Source organism: Ursus americanus, chromosome X (genome assembly GCF_024610735.1).
Source record: "Ursus americanus isolate L20-20 chromosome X, mUrsAme1.1.p, whole genome shotgun sequence".
In the NCBI taxonomy this organism is placed as follows: domain Eukaryota; kingdom Metazoa; phylum Chordata; class Mammalia; order Carnivora; family Ursidae; genus Ursus; species Ursus americanus.
In genome coordinates, this window is record NC_142164.1 from 91,869,882 (window position 1) to 91,884,964 (window position 15,083).

At 45.8% G+C, this 15,083-nt stretch overlaps 1 protein-coding gene across 1 annotated transcript; it reads right to left on the reverse strand.

Annotated features, from left to right (window-relative positions):
• Window positions 1-8,038: 8,038 nt before the first annotated feature.
• LOC123787645 (histone H2A-Bbd type 1-like) lies at window positions 8,039-8,392 on the reverse strand. The gene has a single exon (XM_045790460.1). It carries the CDS (start codon window positions 8,390-8,392, stop codon window positions 8,039-8,041), a length of 354 nt encoding a protein of 117 aa, XP_045646416.1.
• Window positions 8,393-15,083: the final 6,691 nt, after the last annotated feature.

Genomic DNA, 15,083 nt, shown 5'->3' on the forward strand with positions numbered 1-15,083 from the left:
GCACTCTACTCCTGGGGCAGGGCTCCTCCTCTTTCCCTTGTTCACAAGCCCTCTCCCTTGCACGGCTATATACACTAGGTAAGCTACCTGCTTAGTTCCATTCATATGCTCTGTCTAATTACACCAGCATACTGATTGTGTAAGCTCCAATTCTTTTCCTAATCATATTCTCTGCCAAGATCCCCCATGGCACTGATAGAATATGACTCCTCCTCTTTGTCCTGTTCATACATAGTCCCTTGTTTGCTACTCCACTGCACTTACAGGATAGGTGTCATTCATAGTCACTGCCAGGGTAAACCAATACATCAATGGACAGTCAGTCATACTCCTTACTGTTCACACCCTGTCCAGTTACTCCACTGCACTAATGGTGCAGGCTTCTTCTTTGTACGCTGCACACCACCCACCCAGTTTCCCAACTCCAATGACACACTGGCCTTCCTCTCTGCTCTGCCAAGAAATCACCAGGTGCAGCCTGGATGTCATTAATAACCTCAAAAATGTTAGGAAATAGTGCCTTGACAGAACAATTATATGGAGATGGTGATAATCTAGTTAGGTACTTCTCATTTGTCTGCCTTTAGCTCTAGTCTGAAAGGACTATAAAAAGAACAGATGGTAGGAACCAAAACATCGGCTTTTCGAAGATCTGAAATAACGGGGCTGTGTCCAGCTCCACAGTGTTGTAGCTTGTATTGAGACATACTGACAATCTTAAGAGGAGGTGGAAGGTTCACAGGTTCCCACTGACCAAGCCCTACAGAAGTGCTGCGGGTTTTGGTTTGTTCCAATCTAAGAGATTTTCCAAAATGGTGTCCATGCCTAAAATCAGATAGATCAGAAAGAGAGGGACTACCACTGTAAATTTACTTAATTTGACAGATCCGATCATAACATCATGTGTGACCCATCTGCCCGGAATGGGGTAATCCAAAATGCCCTGCATTTTAAATGGGTTGCCATATTTCTTTAAAAGGGAAGACTTATCCCAAATAACTGACTTATACCCAGTATCTAAGAGAGCCAGGAAAAGTCGGTTATTTTATGGGCTCCAAAAGACCATCAGAGTAGTTTCTGTGTGGCTGTCCCCAAGCAGTGGGACAAGATCCAGGGAGTTGTCATCACCCTAGGGGAAGGGGCTAGGTGACAACCATTGTCGAAGGTCAGAATAAGACATGGGGCACTAGGACTCCTTGAACTAGGAACTGACAATGTCAGCCTCTGGCTGAGCAGGGCTTCCCATATCAAATGAAGGAAACTCGCTACAACATCTAGCATGTTTTTCAATTGCTGGAGTTTAAAAGTAGATTGGCCTGCAATTTTTTCATGAGGGATGCCCAGATCGCTAAGTTGCCAATATATAGATTTGTCTGGGGATGATGGTTGAAAGCTCTGCAGTGACTCACCAGGGGCTGGTGATGGATTAGGAAAAGGTCCTAAATGAAGAAATGCCTTCTTGAGTAGTCAGCATTTGAAATGGCTGCAGGTATGAGGTCTGGAGGAGCCTCAGGAAATGGTAATTCCCCCAAGAGAAAGTTTCCAGTGGTAAAGGAGGTTGCTAGGGGGAAACTGCCTAGAGGATCCAGCCAGTGGCTGGTTCTGATAAACTAAAACCTGCTTATTGTTGGGTGAGTCGTCGCTCTCAAGTCAATTAGGATATTTATTAGGCTTCCCTAAATGTGTGGGCTGAAGCCATCAGAGAAAGGACAGGTTTATAACTTGGCAGGGACTTATTTAGGAAAAGTTCCTTGGATTCTGGGTCAAGGAGAGCAGACTCTGGGTTTGAAATCGCTTCATTATCTGCAGGGTCAGGGTTTTCTACAAAACAATAAACCCACCAAACCATGCCAATCTTGAGTAATAATGTTTTGGCCTCCTCTACTGTTTGCTGTTTATTACAAGCCTTAGCAGAGACTGTGGCTATGCTAGGGTGAGCCCATTCCTAGGCCATAAAAATTCAATGTAATAATAGGAGGGGCTCACTCGGCATAGCAATTGTCTGGGAGCTGCTCTGACCTGGCTCTTAAGTGTCACTTTCAACTGTCTGATAGGTGTACTGAGTAAAGGTGTGAGGCTAGGCAGGGCATATAGGGGGCAATCTAACCCTACATAAAACTTCTCTCAGACAACGTGAGCATTCCTGGGTAAAGCATGTGTTTAGGGGTCCTGCGCTATTCCCAGTAACTGCCTCATTCCTTAGACCATGAGCCAGAGCTTTGTGCCAGTAGTTAAGACCTTTAGAACCTAGTATGCCCCCTTCTCCTGAACACTCTATACAAAGTCCCCAAGATGGTTTGTATTTTAGCCTTACAAAGTTTTGAGTCTTTGTCTCAATTTCCTGTTCACTCCCCACAGCTTTTATCCATTGGGTGTTTACAAGAAACACCTGCAGCTGTGGTTTGGTATCAGCCTGCCTTTCTAAGGTATCCCAGTCGACGTCCAAGGGGTCAGAGTCCACCTCCAAGAAAGCAACTGTGACACTGCCTCATTTATTCTTATGCTTTGTTTGTAATATGCTGCAGCGCTGAGGACCACAAGAGTGTTCTTGTGGTTATTTTATAAGTATTAATTAAACTGAGTACATCATCAGGAGTTTTCGGAGATGCTAGAACCAGATGTTCCTTATCCTTCCATTTTTTTCATTAAATATTGCACCAAGTGCCTCTAAGGACATGAACTCTTATCACCCACAGGGTTTACAAACAAAGTACAATACAGCAACAAGAAAGACAATAGTAAAGGAGTTTGTGACCAACACAAAAGGAGCCACAATCTCTGTGAAAAGAGCGGAACACGCGACTGGTCAGAGGGTCTTTTCACTGTAAGGATATCTCTAGGTGGGTGGTTTTCTGCTACAAGACAGGCCAATATGCCTAGCACCTATGAGAAAGGTCAGTTGAGTAGTTCCTACAGACTTCAGCCCTAGTGGAGGTTCAGTGGATCAAACACACCTATATCGGGAGAGAGGTAACCACCTCCTCTTTCTTTGGAAGGAACTTCACACAGTACAACAGCAAACTACCCTTGGCTCTCTTCCCCCAGATTAGGCATATTATAAACACTTAAGGAGCCAGATGGGGACCACCTTGCCCAGATTACAGCACCCTAAACTAGACAACCACTCGGAGAGGACTAAGCGTTTTGAGCTCTGCTATAATTTAGACTGCAGAACCACTGCAATACCATACAGACACAGCACAATGCAATGGCCAGTAAAGCGCCAGCAGCCAACAGCCAGCAGTGCCTTCCCACAGTATTTGCTGTCTGTTGGATTCACTTAGGAAACCCAGGGGCATGTCATCCCCATCAGTCACCAGACTACCCTGCTCATTGCACCGTTTTTAAAATGTACCAACTATTTGTTTTAATCACATAAAGTAAAAGACATAAGAGACAATCACCTTTCAAAGAAGAGTTTATTACTCACAGTTCCCCAGAGGGCAGAAGGTCCCAGCAAGCCATATGGGGTCACTTGTAGGGAGAAGCAGAGAGAGGGGTTAAGTAGAATTGGGACTTTTATTACTACGCAGTGGGAAGTAGCTAGGTGAGGACATCACCTACTAGGCAGGAAACAAAATATACTGAAGCTAGTGAGTGGTTGGAGGGTTTATAAGATTATGATAGAGATGTAAAAAACTTTGGGCCATTAGCATGGCTCAACTACTTCATGATGCCCAATCATCAATTAAAGAATATCAAAAATAGTTATTAAGCTATCACAGCCAACTACTCATAAACCATTGGCCAAGTACTCCCCTAGGCTGAATGCTCCTAGCAGCCACTCATGCCCTGGTCTGCTCCTTCCCTAGCCCGTCTGTTCCCTCCATCTTTACACCTCTTGCCGAATACTCTCCCAGGCTGTCAGAATCCTCCACTCAGGCAGGTCTTACATGATGCTCCCCTTTCTTTCACCCATGTACCTCCTGTCCCGTCCTGCCACAGACTAGATGCTACCTCTTTCCACGAACCACCTTCTGTGTCTGCCCCTAAGGTAGGTGTTCAACTACCATTTAGGCCCTACTGAGTCCTTCCCTAGTCTGAATACTTCTTCCTCCCTTGCACTTCCTGTCAAGCCTCACCTAAGACTATATCCACCCCTCACTCAAGGATTTCTTGCAGGGTCATCTCCTACGTTGGATACACCCACCACGGAAGTACCTGTTGTTGGTTACTTCACTAGGCTGGTTCCCCTACCAACGCATAGCCTAGAAGTCCTCCTCTAGGCTAGATGCTCCCTTCAACCACGCACAGCCTTCTACGTCTTACCACAGGCTGGATATTTCCTCCATGCATGCAACTCCTGCCCAATCCTCCTCTACGCCGGATTCTCCCTCTTCACATTCACCTTCTCATCAATCAGGCCCTACGATGGCTTCACCTTGCACATATGCACCACCTTCTGATACGTGTCCTACAGTTGCTGTATCCTCCACTCATAGACTTCCTGACGACTCACCTAACCTGGATGCATGCATCCAGCACCCGTGCACTTCTGGCTACGATCTCAACTAGGCGTACTGTACCTCCACCAATGCACCCTCTGCCGAGTCCTGTCTTCAAGTAAAATAGTTCTTGATTATTAAATGTTAGCAGCTAACTGATTTTCTTTCAAAACACCTGTGGAGGACTAGCAAGCCCATCTGCTGTCCAGATAAGGTCTGTGAGCTGCCTTTCTGTAACTTACGCTTTAGAAATGATGTACTAATGTTTATGCAAGGATCCATCTTTCTTACAGCTTTTAAACACCTGTTTCCAAAGGTTGTTCTCAGTAAGAGGCTTATGCCAACCCCAAGCCCACACGACCCTCCAGGTTGCCCTCAGGCTCGACTTTTGGGCTCATATCTTCTTACACAATATGTTTTCTGCTGTGCTGACCTGTGTCTGACCCCAGCCTGTCCCCATACTGCTTTTGATCACAGACCTGGTTTGGCAGCCACATCCTCCCGAGACCATCCCCACTCACTCTAGTTTTAGTTTTCCACTCCCAACAGAGCACTAGTCATCCATGGTCTTCTCTCTCCAGGGCCCAAGCTAGAGCTAATCGTTCCTCACCATGCCCCCCCACACACACTGTTTGGAAACGCACAAAGGGCCTAAACTCGGGTGGCTCGTTCTTTCCCAACGGCAGTGATTCTCAGTCTCTGCCCACCTCCCTCCCGAGTGCAGGAGTCCTGTGCCCGTCTACGAGGGGGACTTGGCAGGGCACTGCATTTACACCCATGCTCTGCTGACCACGGCCCCCATGTTTCCTGGGAAACCCACAAGCACGGCGGAAGCACAGTTCTTAAAGGGATGGCAGCACTGCTTTGCCCGAGTCTCCCACGCCCTCATGACGGCAGAGGGCTTGCCAACATGAGGTCATTAAAGCTCAAACTCCAAACTCCACCTAGGACGTTGGAGAGTCTGAGCTACCGGGGAAGCCTGGCTCCCTATAGGTGTCACAGTGACCATCAGTGTCGACTACTGCACGGATTGTGAGGTGACCACCTGACCACACAGGTCTGCTAAGCCGACATAATTTATGCACCTACTCTCACGTCTCTGGCCTTTAATGAATTCCTCCTTAGCTGTGCCTTCTGGTGAAGCACCCGAGAGACTATTTTGTGCTAAAACAAGCCCCTGCCACAAGCCAAAATCAACAGCTTCTACGAATCAGCTATTTAACCAACATATCAAGATCTTAGCATATGATTGATTCCCTGGCATCACCCACCCTGGAGGCAGGCACTCCCTGTGGGCTGAAGGACACGGGAATAGGAGAAACCATGCCCTGGATGCTAAGACGCTCCACTTCGGGGATGGGGTGGCGATGCTGGTGCCATCCTGCGATCAGGTGAAGGAGAATCTCACCTGCAGCTGCTGGGGAGAGGCCTGCTGGCTACTCAGATGAACAGAAAAGTAACCGATGAACGTGGCTAAGGCCAGGAGGGCTTCCTGGCTCTCCGTAACAAGTCACAACTTTGTGGGGTGGACAACCTGACAGTGACGTTTCTGAAAATGTTGCGCTGAATGGCATTATGGAGCAAGAAAAGTTGCTTGGATTTATACAACACGTATTCCAATGAGCTCTAAACACAACCCTGACACTATTATTGTCAGGACACTCCTGTGAAGTCGGCAAAGGCAGCTCCACACTTTGATAGGTGGTGGAAGGAGGCAGAGAGGGGGGAGTCACCAGGCAGAGGGGAGCAGAGGGGAAACCAGGCTGAGGCCTGTCTGGTTTCCAGGTGTGTACCTCTGGCTTCTTCCTCTGAGTGGCACTCTTCTGTCTCTCCACAGGGTTGAGCAGGCTGTGGTTTCACAGCCAGTGGCCCAGGCGTCCAGCCATCACGGGAGAGCCAAGCCTAGGGGCGCGTGGGGAAACACACCTGAGCATCTGGTCTACCGGGAGGGAGAGACACGCAGCTGCTCATGAAGGACGCACTCTGTGCCGGGCACTATGTTCCGCAGCAGGTCACAGCCACACAGTCACTCCATCTTTGTGAAAATCCAAAGACGGAGGAACTCGCATTGTCCCCACTTCACACATGAGGAAAGTGTTGCTCAGAGAGGAGAGAGGACTGTCCAAGATCACATGGCCAGAAAGTGGTGAGCTGGGATAGCCAACCCAGCACCTCTGATCCCATTGTTGAAGCCGCCTGGGCAACCTCTGAGCAGCGCTCTATGATGGGCCAGGGGGCAACAGAGGGGAGGGGCCCTTGAGCAGGCGATGAACAGGAGAAAATGTTAAATGCTGACCGTCACAGGGTCACAGGAAGGGGACAGACTGCCAGAACACTTGATGTGACAACTATATTTAACCTACAACAGCACAAGAGTGTTTCTAAGAATCTATGTACTTGAGTCCACCACTTGGGACAGAACTTACACAGAACATACTTATAGCTCTCCAAACATGCATTCGGCCACGGATAACTCTAGGTCGCTCCATCAGATATATGACCATAGACAGATTCGGTGTTTCATCTGAGAATGAGACTAATAAATGTGTTTATAATGGAGTACATTCATAAATAAATCTGTTAAGGGGCGCCTGGGTGGCTCAGTCGTTTAAGCATCTGACTCTTGATTTTGACTCAGGTCACGATCTCAGTGTTGTGAGATTGAGCCCCGAGTCAGGCTCTGCACTGGGTGTGGAACCTGCTTAAGATTCTCTCTTGCCCTCTCCCTTTGCCCCTCCCTCCCCTTCCTCTCAAATACATACATACACACATCTATTAATAACTATTAAAAACTTGTAGAATTGCATGTCTTAGGCCAGATAATACCTTTGATGTTACTATTTACCAGTGCCCACGAGAGAGGACAGAAGGCTATACTCCACAGAGTGTCACAGCACTAGCTAATAATCCCTACCTCAAGTCCTGTTTCGGTCGGAATGAGGCGGGGGTATGAATGAATGAAATCAACCTGAGCATAGTTCCATTTCTGTACACCTCTTCATGGTTTCCCATCGCTCCTCAGTCTTCCTGTAAAGCCCCTGCCCCATTAAGCTCATGTCAACTGCTATGCCACCCTCTCCACCCACCCCCACTGCCATCTCCTCCTGACTGCCACACGTTCCCCTATCATGAACAAAGCCTTCAGCACCTCAGTCTTGGTCTTCAGTCCCATCCCAGTCCCCGCCATCGTTCTGGGAATTCAACATGCCAGGGAGCACCCACCCCCCAGCCAACCTCCTGGCCTCCCAGGCCTTGACTTCCTCAGAGGCAGTGAGGAAGTCGTTCCCCCACAACCAGCTACTCCCCTCAGGGCCACACACACCCCCACTCGGCAAACACTGTCCCCAGTAAACTGCTCCCTGAAATAGCCGACTCCAGCATCCCACACCGACCGCCCCTTCCACCCTCCACTCCCCATGGGAGATCTCCTCCTGGATGTCTCGGACACCTCCCGCTCAGAAGGACAAAAAAAGACACCCGTTGGAAGCACGGCACCGGATTTAAATCCTTTAATGGCTTGCGCTGCCAGAAGAGCAGGCCTCCCTCATCTGTGCTGGGGCCTAGAGGAGGCTGTGGGCTCTGGTCCCCGGGCCTCAGCACTTCCCGGGCTGGGGCGCCCCTTCGGCCGGCGGCGAGGTGTTGTCTCCAAAGAGGCGGCTCAGGTGCTGGTTGTTCACCAGGGCCCTCTGCACGTGCTCCGGGGTGATGCGCATCTTGTGGTGGTTGCGGGCCTCCTGGCCCGCCAGCTCCAGGATGTTGGCCGTCAGGTACTCGAGAATGCCAGCGAGGAAGATGGGTGTGGATGAGCTCAGGCGCTGGGCATAGAGACCCTCCCGCAGGAGGCGGTCCACGCGGCTAACTGGGAACTGGAGCTCGGCTCTCATGGAGCGGGACAGACCGTGCCTCTTATGTCGGTGAGAGTGCCAGTGGCTTCTCCTCCCAGACATGATGGGAGCTGGGTGTGGCCCCTGATCAGCCCACCCTGACGGTCCCAGCGGCCTGGGTCTGTCGAGACGCCAGAGCTCCCTCCTGCCCACTGTGCCCCGCGCTGGTCCGGGCGCTGCCTTTATGACAACTCCGACATTGTGATGTCACCGATGACACTGGGCCCTGATCAGGACTGGCCTAGAAACGTCTATGACAGATACCTGATCTCCCTGCTGAACCTCAGTATGAGGAAACTTTAACATTCTACTTGACTGCAGTATTCTAGCAAAAGATACGTTTGAGTGAAAAATTTTTCCTTGGCCATAGGATACCACTCCAGGTGTTCTAGCCTTATGTTGTCTTTGAGCTCTTTTACACCCCTTTTAAAGTTGTAGGTCACCAATATGCACAACCTCCAGTGCAGGCTCAAATGATCCCTCTCTCACCCAGTAATCAAACCAATTTGCCTCCATTTATACATTCATCGCAGTATTCCTGATTAACATTCCTGTTTCTGTTCTTTGGATTCTCTTGTGAACTAGTTATAATATCTGCCAATTTGCTCATGTGATAAAATGTTTTAACATGTGTTCATATCTGTATGAGTGCCATGATTTTATACTTCTTTCATAATTATCTTTAACTGTTTTAGAAGAAACACCCATATGTCCAAATGTAGGTGAGACATTAAGCCAGGTGAACTTGAATGACAGAAAAGTGGACCATGTGAACATTTAAAGCCCAGGCATGTCTTTTCTTGGCTCTTCAACATGACTCCAATGCACCAATTAGTATACTGTTAACTCCTAATAATTTGCTTTCTTCTCTACTTGTTTGGTGTTTCTGTTTTGGTTTTGGTTCATTTTAACCAGTAAGTTATTCCCTGCTATTGATAGCCATGGTTGGGAATTTGGTTTTTGGTTTTTATTTTTTTAGTAAGGTAAAGCCCACATAACATAAAATTCATCATTTTGGTCTTTTTTAAGTGTACAATTCATGTTTTTTAATACATTCACAATGCTGTGACACTATCACTTCTGATCCCAGAACAGTTTCATCAGCCCGAAAAGAAACTCCATACCCATTAAAGCAGTAACTCCTTATTCCTCCCTCCCCACCAGCCCCTGGCAGACAATCTACTTTCTGTCTACGTAAGTTAGCCTATTCTAGACATTCATATAAACGGACTCATGTGAGACATTTTGTATCTGGCTTCTTTCACTTAGCATGTTTTCAAGGTCTGTCCACATTATAGCACGTGTCACTACTTCATTTATTTTTATGGCTGGAGAATAATCCATTGTATACATATATCACATTTTGTTTATCCATTTATCAGCTGATAGACATGTGGGCTGTTTCCAACATTTTGGCTATTATAAATAATGCTGCTACAAGCATTTGTGTACAATATTTTGTGTTAACATCTGGCTTCGGTTTTCGTGTGTATACACCTAAAAGTGCAATTGCTTGGTCATGTGGTGAGAATGTGCATTTACGGTCTGACCATCTGGGACCTTTCTAAATAGATTGATGGTTTGTAGAGATCTGGTCCCCACTGGGTGAGAGACAACAGAGATTCTGGTTTGTCGGTCTTTTTGTCCGTCTATTTTTAGCGCAAATCAAGGCAGAATGTCATGCCCTCTGGGAGGAGAACACCTACTTGATAGCTGTACCAGGGAGTTTTCCTGTTTCTATGTTTATACTTGACCTATGGATGAAATTGTAGAATTGAGAATACAAGCTCTATTGTCTGTGCTTGTACATCTATGTGTAACTCAGAAATGCCTTCATCTCTGATTTTGTGAGTATATAAAGTTTTCCTACCTCCACATGGTACTAGTATATTAGATTACAAATTCTCAGAAACTAAAGGCACTCCGTTCTGATTGGCGTATCTACATAAATAATTGCTTACATAAATTGAATATTCCTAAAATACCCTAAAAATAATGAAATTAAATTTCTGACCTTTTAAATGTGCTTGATTAATATTCTCGTAGAAACTAACTCAGATTCATTTCAAGAATTTAAATTCAAAGTGAAATAAGTCAGTCAGAGAAAGACAAATACCATATAATTTCACTCAAATGTGGAACTTAAAAAACAAAACAAATGAGTAAGGGGAAAAAGAGAGAAAAAGAGAGACAAGCCAAGAAACAGACTCTTGAGAACTGGTGGTTACCAGAGGGAAGGTGGGTGGGGGGATGCTTAAATAGGTGATGAGGCTTAAGGAGTGCACTGGTGATGAGCGCCAGGTGATTGATGGAATTGTTAAATCACTATACTAATACACCTGGAAATAATATGACACTGTATATTAACTATATTGGAATTAAAATATTTTAAAAAGAATTTAAATTCATATAATTTAAATATTTGGTGAAAAGGATTACTTTAATCTTTAGTTTTTAATAAAAACAACTATGTCTTCTCTGATTTATCAGTGTCAAGTATAATATAAGCACTTTTTTCTACTTGGGTATGTTTTTCCTAAACTTATATAGGTACTGATTAAGTACAGTAGCATTACTCCTAGTTATTAACATTATAAAAATATAAATTTATTCTTAATGAAGTTAAACCATTATTCCAACAATCTTTTATTAACACAATAAGGTTTTGCAGCTTTAAGAAAGTTTGAGACAAGATAATATAAAAAGAAACACAAATCTGTGTTAAAATTTTGCCAAATTTGTCTCCATTTTGATGGGCTTATTCATAAGATTATAAAAAGAAGCTTGTGGTTCCTTTAGAATGAAATACTACAGTAATGCAAACCTAGAATTCAGATTTGTCTCTGTAAAAATGACAACATTTCCCTGGAGGACTTTTCTGCTCTTAGTAAAATAAAAAAGGTTGTGAAAGTTCACTCTTCATCCCATATGGTAATTTGTCCAAATAGTAGAGATTTATCTCACCAAAATAACATTGTATATATATTTTTTAATTTTACTCACTTATCTGACAGAGAGAGAGACAGCCAGCGAGAGAGGGAACACAAGCAAGGGGAGTGGGAGAGGAAGAAGCAGGCTCCCAGCGGAGGAGCCTGAGGCGGGGCTCCATCCCAGAACGCCGGGATCACGCCCTGAGCCGAACGCAGATGCTTAACAACTGAGCCACCCAGGCGCCCCTGTATATTTTATTTCTAATTTACATGTCCTAAACTACTCTCCTTAAAATAAACAGCTACCCTACATTTCTATACATATTAAGGATTTGTGTTTATTAAATATTATATTGTCACTTATTAATATTAATAGGTAGCCTTGTTACAAGAATTCATGTTCACCCAAGTGTCTACTGGTGACCCCTCAAGGCTGGCATCCCTCTATATTCATGCACTTCCTGCTGAATTCTGCCTTAAGTGGGACACTTCCTTCACTCTTGACGTTCCTGGTAGATTCTCCTCTAGACTGAGGACCAAACCCTCATGCACCTGCTGCCATTCCATCCATTCACATTCTACCTAGTCATCCCCAAGGCTGTCGTCACCTCCTTCCAGGTCCGTCACACACAACCTCCATCCAGAATTCCTTCACCAGTGGCCATGTCCTACCTATCATGGCTGCACCCTTGAACTAGGCTAGCTTAGCCCTGCACTCAAGAACACCTTGCAAAGTCTTCCACAAAGCTGGCTGCATTCTGCAGCAAGATACCACCTACCATGTCCTTCTCTTTCTAGCTTATACTATCTAACCTAAACTTCCTGCAGAATACTCTTCTAGCTTGGATATTTCTTCCAACCATGCGGCTCCTGCCATTTCCAACAGGCTGCCTGCACCCTTCACCTATGTACTTCTTGTTGGAACTCTCCTAGCCTGATTGCATTAACTTATGCATTCCAGCTACATCCTCCTTTAGACTGAATTCTTCCTCCTTCCATTTACTTCCTGTCAGAGTACATTAAGCTGGCTACAACCTATGTCTACGTACATCCGGCAGAATCTATCCCTAGACTGCATCCTTTCACCTATGCACCTACTGTCATATCCTTGCCTGCACCCCACCACAACTGGTTGAATCCTCCACCCATGCTTTTCCCGCCAAATCCTGTCTTAGTCTACTCAGGCTGCTATAACAAAATACAACAGGGTAGCTTATAAATAACAGAAATTCACTGCTCACAGTCATGGAGGCTGGAAGTCTAATATCATGGCACAGCCATGGTCAGATGAGGGCCCTTTTGTGTGTCACAGACATCCCACTGTATGCTCACAGGGCAGAAGGACAAGGGATCCCTCTGGAGCCTTATTTGTAAGACACTAATTCCATTCATGAGGGCTCCACCCTCATGGCTTAAACATCTCCTAAAGCCCCCACCTACTAATATCATCACACTGGGCATTAGGATTTCAACATGTAAATTCTGGAGAACACAAACATTCCAACCACAGCATCCTCCCCTTGTCTGGATGCATTCAACCCTAGGAACTTCCTGCTGGGTCTTCTCTGAGGCAGGATACTCCCTCTTTGAATGTCTCTATCCCCCTGTCATCTACAATCCTGAGTGCCCTCTCCACCTAAGTCCTCTCTTCCAGATATATCCTAGGCTGGCTCTATTCACCATGCACTTTCTTCAATATCCTATGAATAGGTTGTTTGTGCTCCCCTCTCAAGTACTTCCTACTGGTTCCTACCCTAATCTGGCCACAAACTCCACCTCCTGCCAAGTCCTTCCCAAGACTGGATGATCTCTCTACCCACACACCTCCTGCCAGGTGTAACCCTAGATGGGCTGCACCCCACACCAATACACCTTCACCATATGCTTCCCTATGATGGCTGTACCTTCGATTCATGCACCACTCACCATGTCCTCTCCCATGTTGGATATTCCCTCCTTCTAGGTATATCCTGCCAAATCCTCTCCTAAGCTGGCTGCGCATTCCACCAATGTACTTCCTGAAATATCCTCTCCCAGACTGGATGCTCTACCTACTCATGTACCTCCTACTCGAACCTCCATTAGTTTGGCTGCAGTCTCTATCCATGCACCTATTTTAGGTTTTCCCACAGGCTGCGAACTCTTCCACACATGAACTTCCATGCTTAGACTGCCTATACCCTGTAGTAATGCACCTCCTGCTGAATCCTAACTTAGGCGGAATGACTTCCCTACCCATGCTTCTCCTAATGTCTGCTATCCTAAGCTGGATGCTCCCTCCACTCATGCACTTCCTATTAGAGGTTACGTAAGGCCAGCTGTGCCTTCCACACATGCAACTCCTGCAGAGTGATCCTCTAGGCCACATACATCTGCCAACCATCATATCTTGTCAAGTCCAATACAGACTGTCTGAATCCTACAACCATGCAGCTCCTCAGGTCCCTCCCATAGGCTGGCTATATTCTGCATCCACACACCCTCTGCCATGCCGTCCACAGACTGGAACCAACCTCTACCCAGGCAAATCCTACCATTTCTTCCCCTAGGCTGCCTGCACCTATGATTCACACATTTACGGCACAGTTATCTCCTAAGCTTGACACTCCCTGCACCATTTACTTCTTGCTGAATTCTGTCCTAGAATTCCTGCAAACTTCATTCATGCATATCCTTCTAGTCTTCCCCTACGTTGGGAGCTCCCAGAACATTCACTTCCTGCCAGCTTATCTCACAAATAGGCCTCACCTTGCAGGCAAGCACCTCCCTCAAGGTCCTTCTCCACAGGACTGATCAAACATTGTACCTGACAGAAGTTTAGCCTGGTTTGACTATGACAGCTAGTCTCTCAACTTCATGGGATATTCTCAAACTGTAATTTGTTTTCTCCATCTCAAAGCCCAAATGTCCGTCACACATGCATAAAAACAAACATTTCCTGCCTAGATCTTCCTGTTCTCACAATGCGCAAGAAATACTCAAGTAGTTTTTAGCATGCCATTTCTCTTTCCACAGCCACCTATCCCATGATCTCTACGTACAACAGCTTTGCTTATTTCCCCCACGCTGAGATGTTTTTGCCTTAAATTTTGAATATCTCTTTATTGCAATAGTCCTTAATAAAGTCTTTCTTTATTAATATCTGGGGTTTTTTTTTTGTTTTGTTTTCTTTTTTTATCTTGACACTATGGTGACATGACTTGGATGGAGTGCTGGCTGATACCCAACAGTATCTTTTCAGGAGCCATTATTTCCTTCAAAGACCATCTTCCTTACCCAGTCTTCTAAGACCTCTCACTTTCCATCCTATCTCCCCTTCCTACTTCCCCTTTTTAAACCACTTTTGACCTAACTTTTAGTTCCCTTGAATCCTTCATTCTATCATCCTTCAACTCTCCTATCTCCTCCACACCTGCCAGACCTTTCCCTGCCCAGTCTTTCCCCTAGATCTGTAGAGTCACTTAAGTTTTACGCTTCCCTCCTCCCACTGTGGACTCTTGATGAGCTCATGGAACCCAAGATTAACCAACTGAGACTGTAATTTTCAAAACCCTAGTATCACTCTGATATTCATGACATCATTAAATATTTTCTGGATCACTGAACAAACCAAGAGGACTTTTCTACTCAGTTTGAACTATTCCTTAGAGCCTGCTCAGCAAAGCCTCCTGACCTTTACCAACTGGTGAATCCCTTTGTGGATCCAGGAGATGCCACCCTTTGGTTTCAAGGGGCTAGATAAGATACCACAAACGAGGTCATTCTGATGATCAATATAGCATGATTTCTTTTCATAAAGCCAAGAAAATTGGTAACGGCCTCCT